This window comes from Rhinichthys klamathensis, unplaced genomic scaffold, assembly GCF_029890125.1.
Source record: "Rhinichthys klamathensis goyatoka isolate OS25496 unplaced genomic scaffold, OSU_Roscu_1.1 h1tg000027l_1, whole genome shotgun sequence".
NCBI lineage: Eukaryota > Metazoa > Chordata > Actinopteri > Cypriniformes > Leuciscidae > Rhinichthys > Rhinichthys klamathensis.
The window spans coordinates 1738609-1757657 of NW_026606577.1; the positions used below are offsets into that span (position 1 = coordinate 1738609).

General features: G+C 39.4%; 1 protein-coding gene across 1 annotated transcript in view; it reads right to left on the bottom strand.

Annotated features, from left to right (window-relative positions):
• Window positions 1–19049, bottom strand: part of kirrel3a (kirre like nephrin family adhesion molecule 3a) — a 145885-nt gene that overhangs the window by 42556 nt on the left and 84280 nt on the right. Inside the window, exon 3 of the mRNA XM_056244205.1 lies at window positions 14052–14201. Coding sequence (XP_056100180.1) covers window positions 14052–14201 — 150 coding nt within the window. The remainder of the gene's footprint in view (window positions 1–14051; window positions 14202–19049) is intronic.

Here is a 19049-nt window from a genome sequence, read left to right on the forward strand (position 1 = left end):
AGATAGATAGATAGATAGATAGATAGATAGATAGATAGATAATAGTGATTCTTCCTTACTACTAAAACATACATAGAAAACTGGAATGAAATCCCTTTGCCACATTTAAATTAGTGACAGAGAATTCAAAGTACTTCCATCCACTCAGAATCCACTCTCATTTCCAGGAGCAATTAAAGTCAGTGTCATATTCCTTTCCCCATCTGGACATCAAAGCCATCCTTAACAGCTTGTTTTAACGCCTAAGTGCTTTGCCTGTTTAGAGCAAACTCATTTGTTTTTTTACAAACATAGCTTACAATTGCATGCTGGGATTGTTTTCCGGGACTGATAGACCAGAGGCTAAGTGTATGCAAATGAGCACAACAGTTAAGTCAATCAGTCTGTCTGCTCAAGTTTCAGTTATTGATGGGGTTGAATTAGAGAGCGAGAGAGAGACTTCCTGAGCTGGCACAGCAGTCCAACATTCAAGTCCCAGAATTCCAGAAAGCTAAGTGCCAATATATTATGGTGTGAATTCACACACTGGCATTTCCAAGTAGCTTTGGATAGCATGACTTTCCATGTGGCACGGATCCCAGATGGTTCATGCTCTCCTTTTGAGCGCCAAAAACTGGCATGACCATGTTAAACCTTCTTGTGACCGCCATGTTTGCAAATATGCCCTGGTGCGACTCTTCCAAATTCTAAAGCCAACCATCTTCTTTGTGTTGAGCAGGTCAACACGATGGATTAATCATACAGCCGTAATTGTGGTTCAGACTGGGGAGAAACTCTCACATGGAGCCTAACGAACAGCCAGGACCGAATTACTTCTGTCTCTGCCCTCTTGATACACCAGGCCCTTGAGACACCTCGAGTCATTCAGCATGTGGAAGGAGAAAAATGGAGCAATTTCATTTTGGAAACAAGAGAGAAGGGGCATTCTGGGAAATGTGACCTATTTTGTAATGTACCTGGATTTGGTCTTACATCTGGAGATGTCTCTCTCTCCCTTCTCGTTCCCTCTCTCCATCTTTCTCTCGCAGGAATTGGTAGCACGGTGGATTAATCACTTTCATCCTGAGTTTAGTTGCTGTACCACACAGCAGCACACAGCCTTTAGCAATTATCCTGTCTTCTTTTTTTCAGGTGTATTAACTAAAAATACGGGATAAAGACCCTTTCAACAGAAGCAGATGTGATCTTTCCACCAGTAAACACATTTCTTTGAATTAAAGCATCGGAAGTGAAATATTCTTCAGTGTTGTTTGAAACTGTGCTCTTGTTGATCAGATAATGATGGCACGCTGTTTCACCTTAAAACCTTTTGAAAGTTCCTGCTAAAGGCCAGTTTGTTAGCAAAGGGGGCACTTAGACTCAAATGAACTGTAGGAAATCCAATTAAAATCGAATAAAGAAGGTGAAATAACATTTTAAAATGTTAAAATGTTAACACAAGGGCAGTAAATGTTAAATCCGGGCCTATTTTTTTACATAATTAATGAAAACAGCTTTACACTGAGGAGAAGTAAACTAACCTTGAAACAAGAGTTCAACAACATCAAATGACAATAAAAAGTGCAGGGATAATGTTGACGAAACTGCACAATGGCCAAACAGCCTTGCAGCACTCAACATGTCTGTCTGTTGTTTAATAGAAATCATTGTCTTACATCCTTCTGCCAATGTGAGAACATCCGACCGACCTTGTGCCTGTTTTTCAATTGCAAACAGTTTGCTCTGTTTAAAGGAAACAGCCTTAAGTGAGACTACACAAGATACACATTTGTTCACAAATATCTGTGAAGAAAACAAAATGTCGTATTGTAGGTCTCTGTAGATGCAGATTTATTTCTTTTAATACTGAAAGCTTTGGCCAATGCATCAGATAATTGACTAACTAGATTTTCTTAATTTCAGTTAACACTAATACTATTATACCAAGCCGGACTGCCATGGACTGAGCTAAATCTATTGAGGCGATTCAGTTTACAGTTCAATTAAGCTTTAGGTTCAGCGTGTTTGTTCTTCGCTTATGACATGAATAGTGAGTATAAATAAATAAATAGATGTCAGCTTGATGAGCTTTAACTACAGGGTGCCATTATTGACACAAGTGCTGAATTGAGAGCGAACGATTTATCCCACTCCTTCTGCTCGAGCATCTTTGGGAGGGAAGGCATGAGATGCCTGAAATGCCCCCCCCCCCCCCCCTCCTTCCCTCCTCCTTCCATCCAGCATGTAGAGAGATGACATGCATGGACAAGTGGCCCACACAGAGAGCCCTTTGGCCTGAACAGGCCAGTGAACAGGAGCGCTCGGCTTTAATCAGAACTCTGTGTCCCGCTCCACATGCCCTGTCGGAGCTCTACAGAACAGGAGGAGCCTGTCACAATGCAATTTTACTTTCCTGTTACTCCCTATGATATTGCAATGTGATCTTAATTTCATTCAGATGGCATTTGGATTCAGTTTAGTTGTTTAGACACTGATATGTACAATATGGATGAATGGACAGCTTTTAAAACACAAATCCATTTTGAAAATTTAAAATTTTAGAGATGTAGTAAAGTTGTCCACATGTTTAATATTGCATACAAAGCCTTAAAATCAAAGTGCCTTTAAGAAGTCATTTCACTCGGCGGTCATCTTTGAAACGCGTCTTGGGCATGCAAGTGCAGCTCCTATTTCTTTGAATGGGGAAACATCAAATTCTCCAAAACTGTTCGCCAAGCTTATGATTAAATTTCATATTTGAAATCACCACTAAAATCTGACTACAACTGTCTCATAAATTTTGTTTCTAAACGCTCGAATCATGACAGAAAACAAAATTTTTCAGGCAGGTCAAGCTAATGCACAGTGGAAGCTGAGCATCTAACGGCAGCTGCAGTGACGCGATTGGCTCTTATTTAGAAGGCGGGACTTATTGAGCGTTGCACTTTTAATATGAGGAAATACACATGCGTTACAGACGTGACACAAAAAAATCTTTAACTTTTAGGTGGCAAAATATTTTTTTTGTAATTCTGTGAATTACACTGCGCAAACCAAAAGTAATACTACCCACCGGATGAAGAAGGGTTGGCTCTCCACAGAACATAAAATGTTATTGAATTTTTCGTGTTTGTATTTATGAGGAAAAAACAATGTTACGGACGTAACTGCTCTGAAAGCGGCACTAAAAGACTGCTTTAAAACTTTCACAGAGACATCTTGCAGCCGACACTGACACAGAAATCACTTGTTTATCAATAAACAATTAAAATGTCTCCTTGCTATATTTGACATATTTATAATCATTACTTTTGCCGGTTCTTTGTGACAGTTGTAGGTGCTTTATTGGCAGCGCCATCCTTACGTTGCATGGGCGTGTCATCCCCGCACCCTTCCGCACCCCGGTTTTGTTGGGTCAGACCCATCCCATCTGCTAGCGATGGGGGGCAGAGACTGAGAGAGCTACATGGAGCTATGTGGAAAAATATGCACCAAAAAAGCCACTTTGAAATTTAGCTGTTTTCATAAATACAAAAGTTGGGTGACCCTCCCCTAGACTAAAAAAAGTTGGATGACCCTCCCCTCAACAAAGAATAAAAAGACATGAGCCTCCCCTATTTTCCTCCGGTGGTCCATTACATAAATACAGAATGGTCCCTAATATTTCACTATGTTACCATTTTTACTGTATATTTGATCAAATAAAATGCAGCCTTGGTGAGCATAAGGGACATTAAAAAAAAACGTATGAATGGTAGTGAAAAGTAGTTATAGAAAAAGCTTTTGGTTTCACGAATGAATCAGTGTTTTCATTCAGGGACAAAACAGGCTTTATAAATAAATCACTGATAGACTCACTCATAAATACAATAAATATAGCTCACTCATAAAAGCAAGTGACTCTTTATGAGTGAGCCAATAAATCAATGATTCACTCATAAATGCAGAGTCCTTTCTGTAATCTGTGTTTATGAACAAACTGGATGAGTGTATGATGATTCAATGACTCATTCACAAAGAAAGTCACTTCTTTAATGAATCAGTTGCTGCGTCCCAATTCGCATACTATCCGTCCTAAATAGTATTCGAAAATAGAATTAGTACGTCCACAAATCGTAGTATGTTGAAATGAGTGTTCCAAAGAGACCCGGATGGTCTACTATTTCCGGTCAGAATCCGAAGTGCAGATCGATGCGCACTCTAACGGCTGATATTGCCCACAACCCATCGCGCGCTGGACGAGGATTCGGTTAGAACTACAAAGACGAGTGAAAAGTGTTAAAAAACTACAGACCTGGAGGACGCGCGAGTCCGGCGGTTATGTAAAGGTTTAGATAAAGGGGTTTGAGTGATTAATTATCAGTATCTAACCTGACGAAAATTTATTTATTCAATGCTGTCTACATTTTATTGCATCTGCAGCAGCATTGTGAACTTTTGTAAAGATATGTTTAGCCATTAACTTTTAAATGCATCATTACATTCAAATTGCAAACACATGAGAGTCTCCGCATGAAAGACCCACGACTGGCAGGTGAACGTGATACAACATTTCTCTCTGAAATGGTAAGAAATTATATTAGATTGAATGGAGGATTTTAACTGTGACGAGATGATTGACAGGGCGGTTTACGGCGACAGGATGCACGCGACAGATCTGTCCGTTAAAGATGACGAAGTAGTATGTCCCAAAGCTTGCTTTTGCTACACACTCAAAAGTATGTACTTTTTCTTCACAAAAAGAGTACATACTTTTTGGGCGTAGTATAAGTAGGCGAATTGGGACGCAGCAAGTGCTTTTGAGTGAATGATTCAAATGACTCACACATCATAGAGTCACTTGTCGCCACCTACTAGCGTAATGATGTAACTTGCAGAAAGAGTCACTGCAGAATTTCCACGTACAGACCTTTGCAGAAAATTCTTAAATGGACAATTTCATTTACCCCCCAAATCCTATTGTTACTCACATTTAGCACTTTTCAAGTTAATTTTAGACATTGCATATATCTCAGCTGCAGATTAAAGTTTTGCACCTATGTCACATTAGTGAGAATTTTTATTCTGCTGTGACACAGAAGCCTGAAATACCTGTCTGTGAATTCACATTTCTCTGAGATGCAGATGTTGCTGCATGCCTGCTACCTATTCAACAAAGTGTGACGTTCGAATGGAGGACCAGCTGTTGCAAACTTCAATACATTGTTAAAAATTCATAACACTAACTGCAGACTGAGGTGATAATTCTTGCATTTAAAACCAAGAGAACTTTGTAGTGGGGGGAAAAACAGTGAACAATGGCATTTGGCTGTTATTCAGGTCGAGACCTGTATCTGTGAACTCTGCATTTTCAATTTCATCACATCGTTGTTTGCTTTCTCTTTTCTCAATCTGGCTGCGATGTGACTTTTCGCGGCCAACGCTGGTGCTGACATTAACATGAGGAGACGGGGAGCATATTTGGTCAGATCTGGGCAAGTTAGCTTGCTGTGCAAGGGTGAGAAACCCATAAAAAAAAAGGAAAAAGACAATAGCCCATCTTTTCGCCGCCTTTCCATTCTAGTTTTCAAAGAATCAAGTGATGATCCCTGGCCGGTGTCTTATCCACGAAGAGGAGGAACAGGACAGCCTCTTTGCTTTGAAAGACTACAAGTAATTGCCGTCTCCTAGTCCTCTCATTAGAACTGATGTTTGTCTCCCTCTGGGACAGGTTAACGTGGCTTGTTCAACACGCTCTTAAGGCAGAGGATAAGATCTTGTACAAAGCTTTAATCCACTAGCTTTTCTCCCACTACTAGCCTGAGAAGTCCATATTAAGACCTAATTAATGTGAAATGACTGCAAAATTAGATTCCAAGTTAGAGATTCCATAACACCAAAATGAGATTTTTAGCTTTTAGTCCATCTACCATTCAAAAATCTCTTATGCTCATCAAAATTTATTTATTTTGGATTTATTTGAATACAGTAAAAATACAGTAATATTTAGAAATATTATTACAATTTCAAAATATATATAATATTAAAATATAAGTGTAATATAATATATTTAAAATTTAATTTATTTCTGCGATGCCAAAGCATTACTTCAGTCTGTCACATGATCCTTCAGAAATCATTCTATTATGCTGATTTGCTGCTCAAGAAACATTTCTTATTATTATCAATGTTGAAAACATATGTGCTGCATTTTTTGTAGAAATTGTGATACATTTGTTTCAAGTTTCTTTGATGAATAGAAAGTTCAAAAGAAAAGCATTTATTTGCAATCTTTTAAAGGGTTAGTTCACCCAAAAATTAAAATTATGTCATTAATGACTCACCCTCATGTCGTTCCAAGCCCGTAAGACCTCCGTTAATCTTCGGAACACAGTTTAAGATATTTTAGATTTAGTCCGAGAGCTTTCTGTCCCTCCATTGAAAATGTATGTACGGTATACTGTCCTTGTCCAGAAAGGAAATTTATTTGTTCATGTATGCACGTATGGGATTGAATTAGGGTTTTACAAACCAAAATAAAGACGAAGAGAAAGAATGCAATAATTTACTTAATTTACAATAGCAAACAGTGTTATTGAATACAATAATTGAAGTATAGAATAATTTGTTTTACAAACAATTTACACACAAATTTGTTCTGGTTGTGCTTTGTGAATGAAGCCAATTGAAAATTAGCCTGGATGCCAGCCCGAACCCGCCCACAACATTTTTTGATCGGGAAGTTCGGTCTGGACTCGATCCATTGATGAGTAATTATGATCGGTTCAGAAATCGTCGGGCCAATCAAATTGCCAGGGCGGGCTTTATACGATGATGGACAGATGATCTGCAGTTACGTAATCATCACGTTATCAAAGAGCGCTTGGGTTGAACTGGTTTCCCTCAGAGATGACTGCCGCTGGAGAATTGAGATGTATAGATTCCGCTATCGCGTCTGTTGTAAAAGTAATCGACAGCGCATTAACTTTAAAAGACGAACAGAGAACTGCAATCAAGGCATTTGTCGATCGGAAAAGATGTGTTTGCCGTCCTTCCTACGGGATTCGGCAAAAGTTTATTTTATCAGCTGGCTCCGATGGTCCCTAAGAAGATGGGACGCAATGAAAACCCTGTGGTCGTTGTGGTTTCTCCTTTGGTCGCACTCATGGAGGACCAAGCAAAAGAAGCAACACTCATTATTTTACTACTTCTTCCAGCGTGCGTGATTTCTGTTGACAATTTGCTTAGCTGATAAAAAAAAACATTTACTGAGTTGCTCTGATTGGTTGTAGGTCTATCCAATTGAGTGCAGAGTTGTTTTTTTCCTGGTTCGGTTAAGACACGCCTCATAATCAAAGCCCTATGGAGCAGTATCAGACTCACATTCTGACTAGAATCTGAGTATGACGAAGTCAGGCTAATTGAAAATGAGACTTTCTGAAAATTTTCAGTAAAAAAAAAAACTCTAAAAAAACATTGACATGAAAAAGATTAAAGGTGCAATGTGTAACATTTTTGAGTATCTATTAACAGAAATGCAATATGACATCCATAACTATGTGTTCAGTGGTGTATAAAGAACTTACTTAATAAACTGTAATGTTTTTATTACCTTAGAATGAGGCATTTATATCTACATAGGCACGGGAATCCCCTTCTATGAAAGTCGCCATATTGTGACGTCATGTTTCTACCGTAGCCGAACGAGAACAAACAGCATTACAGAGCGCATTTCGTCACTACCTTGAAAGAGAAGCCGCAGGAAGCTAGAAGAAGCTAGCCATAAACACCGTGAGTAGTGACTTTTCCCTTGTCAGTGGTGTAAATATGTAGTTGGATTGTTTCATATAACTTAATTCTTCTCCCTCGCTGTGTTATGGCTTTGCTATGTGGGGATAAATGTGCTGGTTAAGTTCGTGAGACAGCTGATTAGTAGGCTACTCTTGTCATTGACCGTAAAACAGTTACAGGAATCACCAACCCGTCGATCTTGGAAGCATTTTAAGTCGATCGAGTTTACCGCAACCGAACCGCTAGATGTCGCTAAAAGTTACACGCTGCACCTTTAAATATTAGAAGATATATAGCGGCAAAAATACCATTACTATAAACGACAGAGTGCTTGTGGTGTGGACAGCTCCGCTGTTTTGATACTCTATTCACTTTAAACTGTAGAAACGATACAGTGCTGCCACCGTGGTCTGGTTGGAACCAAGCCAGGGTCCGGACCGCAGACCGCTATTTGTGGACCCCTGCATTTCATAGACACAACAAGTTATTTTCAAACTTTTAAATAACCAATTAATTGTTTCTAATAAGACTAGGAAAAGTAAATCGACTTTCAGAGAGCTTGACACATTGAATGAACTGTACTTTTGTTCCACATTGCCTGTTTTCATTCGCATTCAATCGCGTCAAGAAGGAAAGAAAGCCTCTAATTAAGTCTGAAAGCAGCCAAATCGCACAAGCCTCTTTAACTCTGAAGACAATGAGCAGAACAAATGCTGAGAGCTTACAGAAACACTGCAGTGGCTCTTTTTAAACAATAGTGACCTTTGGAAGTGGCTCGGGTTTCTCTCCATGGTTCACTGAGTTGTTGCGCCGCGGCTCTCGCTCTCTCTCCAGCTCCTCGGCTTGGCTTTAGGGGAATTCCTTGGATCTAATTAGCCTCAGGGGTCCTTCTTCAGCAATGTGTACCAACCCCATCTCATGTCTTATTCAGTAGCCTGGCCACCACAAAGCAAACTGGGTTACCCCACAACTCTCCTACGGATACTCAAAGTTCAAATGTCACTCCGACAGGTCAGCCGCTCTCCCGCTGCCGAGTGTGTGCTGGTGTAATTGCAAAAGTGCACGTCCGAAACAGAGACTGATTGTTCGAGGGCCTTATTGCGAAGCCGTGCCACTTGGAAGAAAATAAAAGAAAGTGTGAATATATATATATATACTAGTCACTAGTACTAGCCACTTTGACGGGTTAAATTTTATATAATAGCCTACAGTATATACATTTTTCAATTGTAGTCAAATAATAAACTAAGTGCAATGTAGTGTTGTCAAAAATATAGATTTTTCGATACATATCGATACTGGAATATCTGAAATGCTTTCCAATACTCATTTCCCGCAGTATAGAGGTGCGCTTTATCGCTCTCTCATCTCTCCGACAGCAAACTGACACAAAAACCCACCTCTCCATACTCATTTGCTCCCCTCGATTCATTTGCTCCGGATAAATATTGTTGGTGTTACAGGGCTTGAATTTAGGGATTGCACATATTGCGCATCATTTTACTCATTCCTGCAGACACCCAAAGTGCGTGCGCTTAAACTAGCCTGGAGTGCGTTTCCCGAAAGCATCGTTAGCCAACTATGGTCGCAACTTCCGTCGTTCTCAGCATAGTTCAACGAGTCGTGTTTCCCGAAACCATCATTCCAACGAACATTCGCAAACAGCATCGCAAAGTTGTGTGGTTTGAACGACAGCTCTCGAGCTGTGGTTAGAAGCATAGTTTCTAGATTGCATGACATTTGGACTTAATAAAATCCTTATTTGAGCAAAATAAGCAAGCTGACATTCGGTACAACCTGTGTCTTTTATTTAGAATACATACAAATGTAATTTACGTCTTTGAGTTTGTCAAGAGATTTAAAGCACCGTTTTTGAAGACTGCGCGTGCGAACGTGCTCTAGTGTGTAAGAACGAGCCTATGATTGAATCTGGAAATAAAGCAAAATAACTGAGAAAATTTTTAAATATTCCTCAGATGCCATGTCCGTAATTTATATCAAAACATCTAGCGTTATTTCGACCTCAAACAGTTTCATTAAAATAAGTTATTACTCCAACACCTGCGTGACATCATTAACCAACGTGGTTGAACAACCATTTTGCGACAATATGGTTTCGGGAAACAGTCGTGACTAGCTAGTTGATATCTCCAACGATGCATCGTACTACAGTAGTTTAGCAACGAGTTACGTCGTTGTACAGGAAACACACCACAGGATGCCAGCCGAACTTAGCCCCGCCCACAACATTTGAGGTCGGGAAGTTCGGTCTGGACTTGATCCGTTGGGGAGCAACTATGCTCGAACCAAAGCTGTTCGGACCAATCAAATTGTCAAGGCGGGCTTTATACGATGATGGACAGATGATCAACAGAAACGTAATCATCCATGTCACCAAAGAGCGCTTGGGTTGAATTTGTGTACAACAAAGGTGGCTGCCGCTGGAGAATTGAGATGTGTAGATTCCGCCATCGCGTCTGTTATAGAAGATATCGACAGCGCATTAATTTTAAAAGAGGAACAGAGAACCGCGATCAAGGCATTTGTCGATCGGAAAGATGTTTTTGCCGTCCTTCCTATGGGATTCAACATAAGTCTCTTACTCCTTTGCTCTAATTAGTTGTAGGTCTATCCAATTGAGTGCAGAGGCATTTTCTTTCCTGGTTCGGTTGAAACACGCCCCATAATCATAGCCCAATGGAGCAGTATCAGACTCATATTCTGACTAGAATCTGAGTATGACGACGTCAGGCTACGCTTAAACAGTCATATACACACAAAATAATGACAAGTATTCAAGTGAATACAGTCAGTTATGTTGTGAGTGAATGTAAACAGTTGAGAAAGAAAACGCATGTGTAACAGTATAATGGATCCGTGCGTCAGGTCTTAAAGTGACAGCAGCCTAATATACCTGCCGCCAAATTATGAGATAATATTAAAAATATCTGGAAGTTTTTCCCCATGGTATTGTTTTGATTGATCAAAATTGTGGCCAGTGAAAATGCTGAGTGGCTAGTAACTTTGAAAAACCACTTACCACAGTGGCTGGTGAGCAAAAAACATCAAGCCCTATATATATATATATATATATATATATATATATATATATATACACATATACATAACATGTCATCTTACTGACACCAAACTTTTGAACGGCATGTATGTTTGAACTAAGATTGAACTAGTGGTTTACATACTAGAGTAAAGACAGAAAGAAAGAATGCAATAATTTATGTAATTTACGCTGTTTCATTGAATAAAATAATTTAAGAATGCAATCATTTTTTTACATGAACTTGTAATAAAAGAAAGCACAAACTCGCTCTGAATTTGTATGAGGGCTTCGCGGGGACCGTAGACGCCATTTACGGGCCGATACTCACCGACGCAGCATGATTTGAGACCCAGCCATATTAATGCATCGCAATGAAGCCCTGGACTCATGCCCAAACACAGTGCTTCAAAGTCGGGAAAAAGCCTCCAGAGGCATTTTTTCTCGGTAAGTGACAAAGACAGGTTTGAGGCTTCACAGGCGAGAGATCCAATCAGGTTACAAAGACCACTCTGAATCTCATCTGTCAGGAGAGAGATAGAGAGAGTGAACGAAAGAAACGCCACGTCTGATCGTGGTCATGCGCCGTCGTCCCCCCCGGGAGGGAAGTGACAGGGGATTGACGATGACGGAGTCCCTACATGAGGTTCATTACCTCGCTCAGGAGCCGCTTGCGGTTTTGTATGCAACTTTTCAGAAGTAAGCCAGTTTGTGTGGGATTACATGTCAGGCTAATGGCTCTGCCCTGGGGAGCATGATGATTTGTCTCTGCTGCCACAGGACCAGCAAAAAATAAAAACAAATGAGCGGCCTCTCATCTATAATTAATCATTTTAATGGACCTAGAATTGCCGGCATCTTCGCTCGGCTTTAAGCGTCTAGACTCAGATTACTGGTTTAAAACGCTGTTACTTCGAGGCCGGCGTAATGAACTTATTCCTCTGGAATATATCATAGTTTTAACAAAGGAAGGAAAGAAATCGATAATGATAATCAGGCCGAGCCAGGCTGCCCGGGAGCTAAGCTGACGCAATGCATTTGTGTCAGGGCCTCTATTGATCGCAAACATATCTAATGTGTCTTATTAAAGCTGATTAGCCCTGATTTCAGAATATCACACATTTATCTGACTCGGAGATTGACTTTGTTCTTGTCTACATTCACAGTATTGCAGAGGCGGTACTTTTTCATGCTTTCTCCTTCTCAGGGCCTCGCTTTCTTTACTCTTTTACTGCTCGAGTGCTATTCTAGTTAACCTGTTAAGCTTCAAGCCCACTTTTGAAAAATCCCCAGAAATGACATACACAAACTGAAACAGATACAGTTCATGAACCCTTTGCACTAAAAGCACAAGTATGATCTCATTTGAAAGCTGACACCTGGTTGTTTATTGTAAATGTAGAATTAATTATTGTCATAATGAAAAAAAAACATTTTAAATAGCTTCAAAGTTTTGTAAAGTTATTAGAAATTTATTTTTATGAAACATCTTCATGAAAATAAAATTGAAGTTGGCCCTGGAGCAATCTAGAAATGCACTGCAGCTAAAGCCACATGTCTGACCATTTTATATTTAAAATCTGAAAATGATAAGTATAAAGCTCTGTATTTAGTTAAATGTTTTTCAAGATCATGTCAAATTACTTTATTTTGATTAGACTCTATTAGCAAACTGATGTTTAGTCATCTTCTGAGTCATCTATTCAGTCTATTGTCTCTATTGTTTTGTGGTGCCCCATTCAGTCTCAGTCTCCCCTGCACACATTTACACCTCTCCAGACTGGTTATTATGGCTCTAAATATGCATTTCTTTTGTCTGCATTATAGCTACTAACGACTGGCTATTCACAAGCTATTCATAGGGTTTCAAACCCTAATTTCTTTTATCAAAGTTCTCACTAAATATTTGAAACTGGTATCAAATGCACTGAAACATTTCAGTAAGCATTCCTATTTAGAAAAAAATCATAAAACAATAACTGCTCGTGGCAGGTGCGCCTGGGCTCGCTAGCATGTTAGCTTAGCACACCATCAATACACGACCATTTATGAGATTAAAACCATGTTTGCGCTCCAAACTCACTATATAACGCAAGTCTAGTGTTTTAAATAATCTTCTGTGATCTAACTTGGCTTCAGATAAAAAAAAAATCAGACAGAAAATGTATTATTTAGTGTTCTGAACGATGATGAAATCTATATCGATTAGCATTACATTATAAATATAATCTATTATTATGAAATACCTGGCATGGCTTGAAGAACACAGGTAACTCAAATATCATTGCAATCATGTTTATTGTCTTCAAAACATCTTTATCTGCATGTTACAGCGATCTCTGTACTTTCTGTATCACTCAGTGACGTCCTGGAATGTCACATGACTATGGGTCTTCTTCATGATCTATATATGGACTTTTATTGGACATAATAGCGCCCCCATGCAATTGGTATGAATGGAAAACACAGCACATCTCAGTAAGAAGCGATCATTATGATTACATCGACGCATTTGGGTATAAATTCAATAAATATTATTCCTGTCTATAGAAATATGATGTGAATCTATGAGAATATATCAATATTTCTCCACATCTGCACATTGTTGAGCTAAAAGCCCTCAGGGACGTTGTTTTGTGAATCGCTGTCATGACGACAGCACGGAGTGTTTTTTATGAATGGACCAGCTGACGCTTATAATTCATATTAAAGGTATCGACTCATTTTTTTCATTTCATAACTCCTGACACAAATTAAGACATAACTGTCACTATAAGTTTCTCAGAATACAATAGTGGTCAAATACTGAATCTTGAGTCTTATATCTTTTTAATGATGTATAGTTTGTCAAGGTATAACATTAAATCTGATAGTATATTTGAACTAAATAAAAAAAAAAACGCTTCAGTGCGCCGACGCTCTGGAGAAGGTTAAGAGGTTAAAGTATGTATCGATTTGTCTGATTGTCCATCGGTTCATCCATCAATCCATCTATCCTCACTCATAAAAAAAAGGCTCCAATTAGAAAAGAGAACCAAAAAGTGAACCACCTAACTTGCTTGTAATTTAACATCCATCTATCTATCTATCTATCTATCTATCTATCTATCTATCTATCTATCTATCTATCTATCTATCTATCTATCTATCTATCTATCTATCTATCTATCTATCTATCTATCTATCTATCTATCTATCTTTCTGTCCATCTCTTTTTTGGAAGTTTCTGGTAGGTGACACTGACCCAGAACAGTGAGCCGAGCAGGTCGAGATCTGCTAGCAGCCTGGATGGCTTGACACTCAAAGCTGCCGTCATCGATCAGTTCCGTCCTCTGGATCAGTAGGTGATATTCTCCTTTGCTGTGGTCCCCAATCACATCATAGCGTGGATAACCTGAAACACAAGGTCTTAGGTTTAACATTACACAAATCAAACATAAAAAGCAATGTGAAATATCTTTGTGCCAGTATTGTTAAATTCTATGAAAGTTGCAGGAATGGGTAAAATATTCGAATCATACAAAAAGACCAATAGTTTACTGCACAATAAGAGACGGGACTCATTCTGAGTTGGCCTTGAATGATCTCCAGTCATGTTTACTCCAGTCATGAAAAGAAAAACATAACAAAATACACTCTGTGGTATGACTGAATTAAACTTTGCAACATGAACACACAATATGCACCCTGACTTCCGCGTTCACAGTTCAAATTGCTACAGAAAACCATTTTGTAAAAGTTGACATCTAGAGAGCAGGGTGTTTAAAAGAAATTCATACTTTTATTCAGCAAGGATGCATTAAATTGATCAAAATACATTTAGAAATGTCACCAAAAAATATTTTAAATATATTTTAAAATATATCATTTTTCAAATAAATGCTGTTCTTTTAATGCTTTTCTTTCATCAAAGAATCCTGATGATCATGGTTTCCACAAAAAAATACGTAGTAAGCAGCACACCTGTTTTCAAAATTGATAAGAAATGTTTCTTGAGCAGCAAATCAGCATATTAGAATTATTTCTGAAGGATCGTGTGACACTAAAGACTGGAGTAATGATGCAGAAAATTCAGCTTGGCCATGACAGGAATAAATTACATTTTAAAATATACCAAAATAGAAAACAGTTATATTAAATTGCTATAATATTTTAATGTATTTTCGATCAAATAAATGTAGCCTTCTTTCAAACAACAGTAGTGTGTATTATAAGAAAACGTATGCAATTTGCAGAAATGTGTATTTTCACGATATTTATTAAAAACTGCAGAAATAATAATTATATATTGTATATCTTATGCAACTTTTCTGATGATGTAAAGCTAAAAAACATATACGTGGCCTTCCGGGTAAAAAATAAATGCAACAAAAGTGTAGAATGTGGCATCTTCAATAAATGATGAATGGTGTCTTTGTAGCTTGGAAAAACTGGAACAACAAAATTGCTACATGATGCTCTACTCAAGACAGATGTCTCATTTTTAGTTAATCTCCTCATATCAGCAAACAGATCGCAGCCCCGAGCACGTTTAAATCCGAACGTGATCTTGTAAACAGTTATCATGCCGTGTCTCTGAAACCCTGGTGATCCTTTATATTAAAGACTGTTTGGTTGTCCTGTGCTATCTGGTAATAAGCCCGTATTAGGAATCGATAGTGTCATTACTGCCTTCAGGTTTCCTGCCACTGGATCTTCTTTTGCCTTTTATTTAAGAGCTGTTTTCATTAGGGATTATTGAGGCATACAGGCGCCTCAATAAAGCTCTGATGAATTCCCCAATATGCTTGACTGGATGGCTTCAGACAATGGCTGTCAATTAGAAGAAACAATGTGAAATGACCCTATTAAAGGTAATGAATCCCACCGAAATGGATTCGGCTTCATGTTGGATCAATAGCAGCTGTGATAGAGAGCTGGGACATGGATTTATCACAATGTGGGCATCTCACTGACACTCCAATGGATGGAAGCACGCTAGAAACTTGGCTGAAAGCAGACAGATCAAAGCTCGGAGCGAAAGCTGAAGGGGGAGAGATACACGGAGAGGCATCCTAATCAAGCGTTATCTTAGCTTCAGTCTCTCTGACACAAAATCTGTAACTTCAAGCTTTGAGGACACTCGCCCTGAAAAGATATAGATATCTATGTCATATTGATCGCAGGATGTGTCGTTTCATCAGTGTGAAACTAAAGGTAATAAAACATAAGACAGATTTTATGAAAACCCGCTAACAACTTGTAAAAATCCACGAATTGCTTCACGTTTGAAACAATCAGCTGCTCTGAACCCTGATATCCATTCATGTCGGGGCTCTAGCTCATTTTAGTTCATTTTACACTTTAGCGAGTAATGTTTTCGTATCCACTTTGAAGGGAGACTTTGTCCGGTTCCCACTGATGGTTAAGTATCACAGCTCTGTACTCGATTATACCACGGTACAATGATATCCAGGAGTCCCTGGACACTAATAAAAGCTCGGAGAAAGACAGACGCAGTGGAAAGGAAAGAAAAGCCCTGAGAGGCTCAATTAAAGAGCTCCGTCCATGACTAAACGCTGCCTGGAGCCATGGCTAAAAATGACGAACTTCTGGAGAAACCCATGTCCGAAATGGAGATCCTTTCTTGGTAAAGTATATAGTTTAACATCACACATCACGAGAGAGCTAAATGAGACCGCAGCTAAAGGCTCAATTCTCAGATATTAATTGCTCGTTTCTTGAAGTGCGTACATGAACGCAATCAGCAACTATTGTTAGCGATAATGACCCCTTGATCCAGCAATTATGTGTAACGTTAGCTAAACGGGATCTGATCGCTGTACTTTGAGTTAGATATGAGAATAAATCGATGAATTATGCTTCGCTAGCCAATAAATATTTCAAAGAGCTAACAAGTTCAACTTCAAGTGAGCTGAAGCAAATTTGGAAGTGACATTCAGCAAATGAAAGCTTTAGGGACGAATGTGCAATGAATTTGAATTAGACCAAAGTTTGTTTGGCATTTTGTCTTTAATCTGGCAGTTCATTGCAAATAAAACAGTCAGTAAATGTGGCGCACTGAAGAAAACGAGTCTGGTAATCATATCTGGTTTGTTTATGATTTACAAAGCAATCCGATCTGATTTTGCAAACCTAAGCCTAAAGATTGTCCTTGCATAAGGGAGAAGTTTTGAGAACATTTCAATCCGTTGGAAACAAATTAATTTGTAAAGCGTGCGAAAACATGTAAAACAGCTGCACTTGCGGCACGTCTCTCTGGGGTTCTGCGGATGATGAAGTGTTTGCCTTAATTAATGATAGAAATGCAATTAATTCTCGATTGTTGCTTTGCTTTGCTCAGTCTGTCAGTAATTCAGATAGGAACTTTCTAAAACAAACAGGGAAACCTTCACCACAATCACAAAAAAGTTAGTTGGGGGGCAAAGCTTCTCGGTAATGTCAGAGAAAGCATTCACAACCTGACAGAATGGGCTGTTGTCCTTGTAATAGTGCCTAACACTAGACTAGACAAAGACATTTCTGAGATATTCAGCTTCTCTGTAATGATACAGACTGATCCAGCAGAGACACGTGGCTGTTTTGCTCAGCAAATGGCTTGACTTCAGGTTTCAGTCTGCAAAGTTTACTGCAAAGCAGAGCAAAGATTAAATTTTTATTATAAAATATAATGTACATAATGTGTATGAACACAGTAATGCTGTTGATAAAAAAATACTGGTTTTAATATATTAATATTTAGATAAATATATATTTAAAATTAAAAAATATGTTAAGTCAATATTTGACTAGAAAAAATTTGGGGTCGATAGGATAAAAAAAGAAGAAGAAATTAATACTTTTATTTAGCAAGGATGCATTAAGTTGATCAAAAGTTACAGTAGACATTCTGTGCAGAATTCAAATGTGTCTGATACGTTTTCTGGTCTGCGCATATGATCCGCTCTGTGTACCGTGTCTCTGGACCGGAGCAGACTGTGTGCGCCCCCAACTAGACTTCATTCACCCCATTGGAAAGCATATTTATATTATCTGAATCATTCCCCATCCTCTATATAGTGCCATTCACCATGTAGAAATTAGTAAATGTGTGAACAAGTGACCAATTTTAGCAGCAGCTTCAGTGTCTATTTATAATGTAGGGGACGAGATGCTTTAGATTCTAGAGAGCATTTGATTGGACAGAAAATCTGATAAGAAGCTGAAGTTGGCGGAAGTGATTGATTTCCATTACACGAGAGTAGATGTTAAAACTTCATGCTGATTTGTACTCGGCTTTCGCCAAGATAAGAACTAAGACGTAGCTTTACAGTAAACTATGCTTCTCCATCCATTTACGCTTCTTTCCATACGGTGGTGTGACTCCCCTTCTGTCCGGCGTTAACGGCAGCAGTGTACTTGGCGCGTCAGCACACGCGACAGCTGCAACTACAGGACCAGCACGACAACCGTCTGGATTGAACCGAGTAGGGGACATCTCTAGGGTCTTCAAGTGGGCACCTTCCGTCCTCAGTGTTTCGTCGACTAGCCCACGACACCTCAAGAGGGCTCGACAGTGACTCTGGCGTCCCAGAGTCACCCCCCTCCGTCCCCCACTCATCTCAGCCCAGCTTACTGACCTCTACATCCCTCCTGCTGCTGAGACCTAACCACAATCTCACAATCTCTCCGCAACCCGACCATACGCGCCAACCCGTTGACTAAGGCTGTCGAGCCCCACTGGTGCGTTAATAGGCAGTGTCAGTGGCAACGGTTCCGTATGGCTTACCACCTACCGCAAAATACAATATCTGCCCAATCACCCGTCATTCGCGCAATATCCTCAGGAACGTATACAAATAAACCAACAGACTCTTCAAGTTTTCTACAAAACCGTAGCGTGGCGGCCTGTACTCAGCCAGCTAGAATCTTTCCGTCTCAACCACAGCCAGTTGCTGCTCCTTTCTGCTGCTTCAGATAAGTTCTTTACTGTGCGACGCAACTCTTGGCCGCTGAATCCGACGTCTCTGAGGAACCGGGTTGTAGAGTGTGCCACAAAACCTCGACAACCCACTTCCACTGGATAAACCTGGACTCTCCATCCTCGCTGTTCTGCTTCAGTGGCCAGATGAGCATGCCGCAGTTTCTTCCTCTCATATGCCTCATCTACCGCATCCTCCCATGGCACTGTTAACTCTATCAGTTGAACAATGCGTGCTGATCCAGACCACAAAACAATATCTGGTCGTAGGTTAGTGGTGGC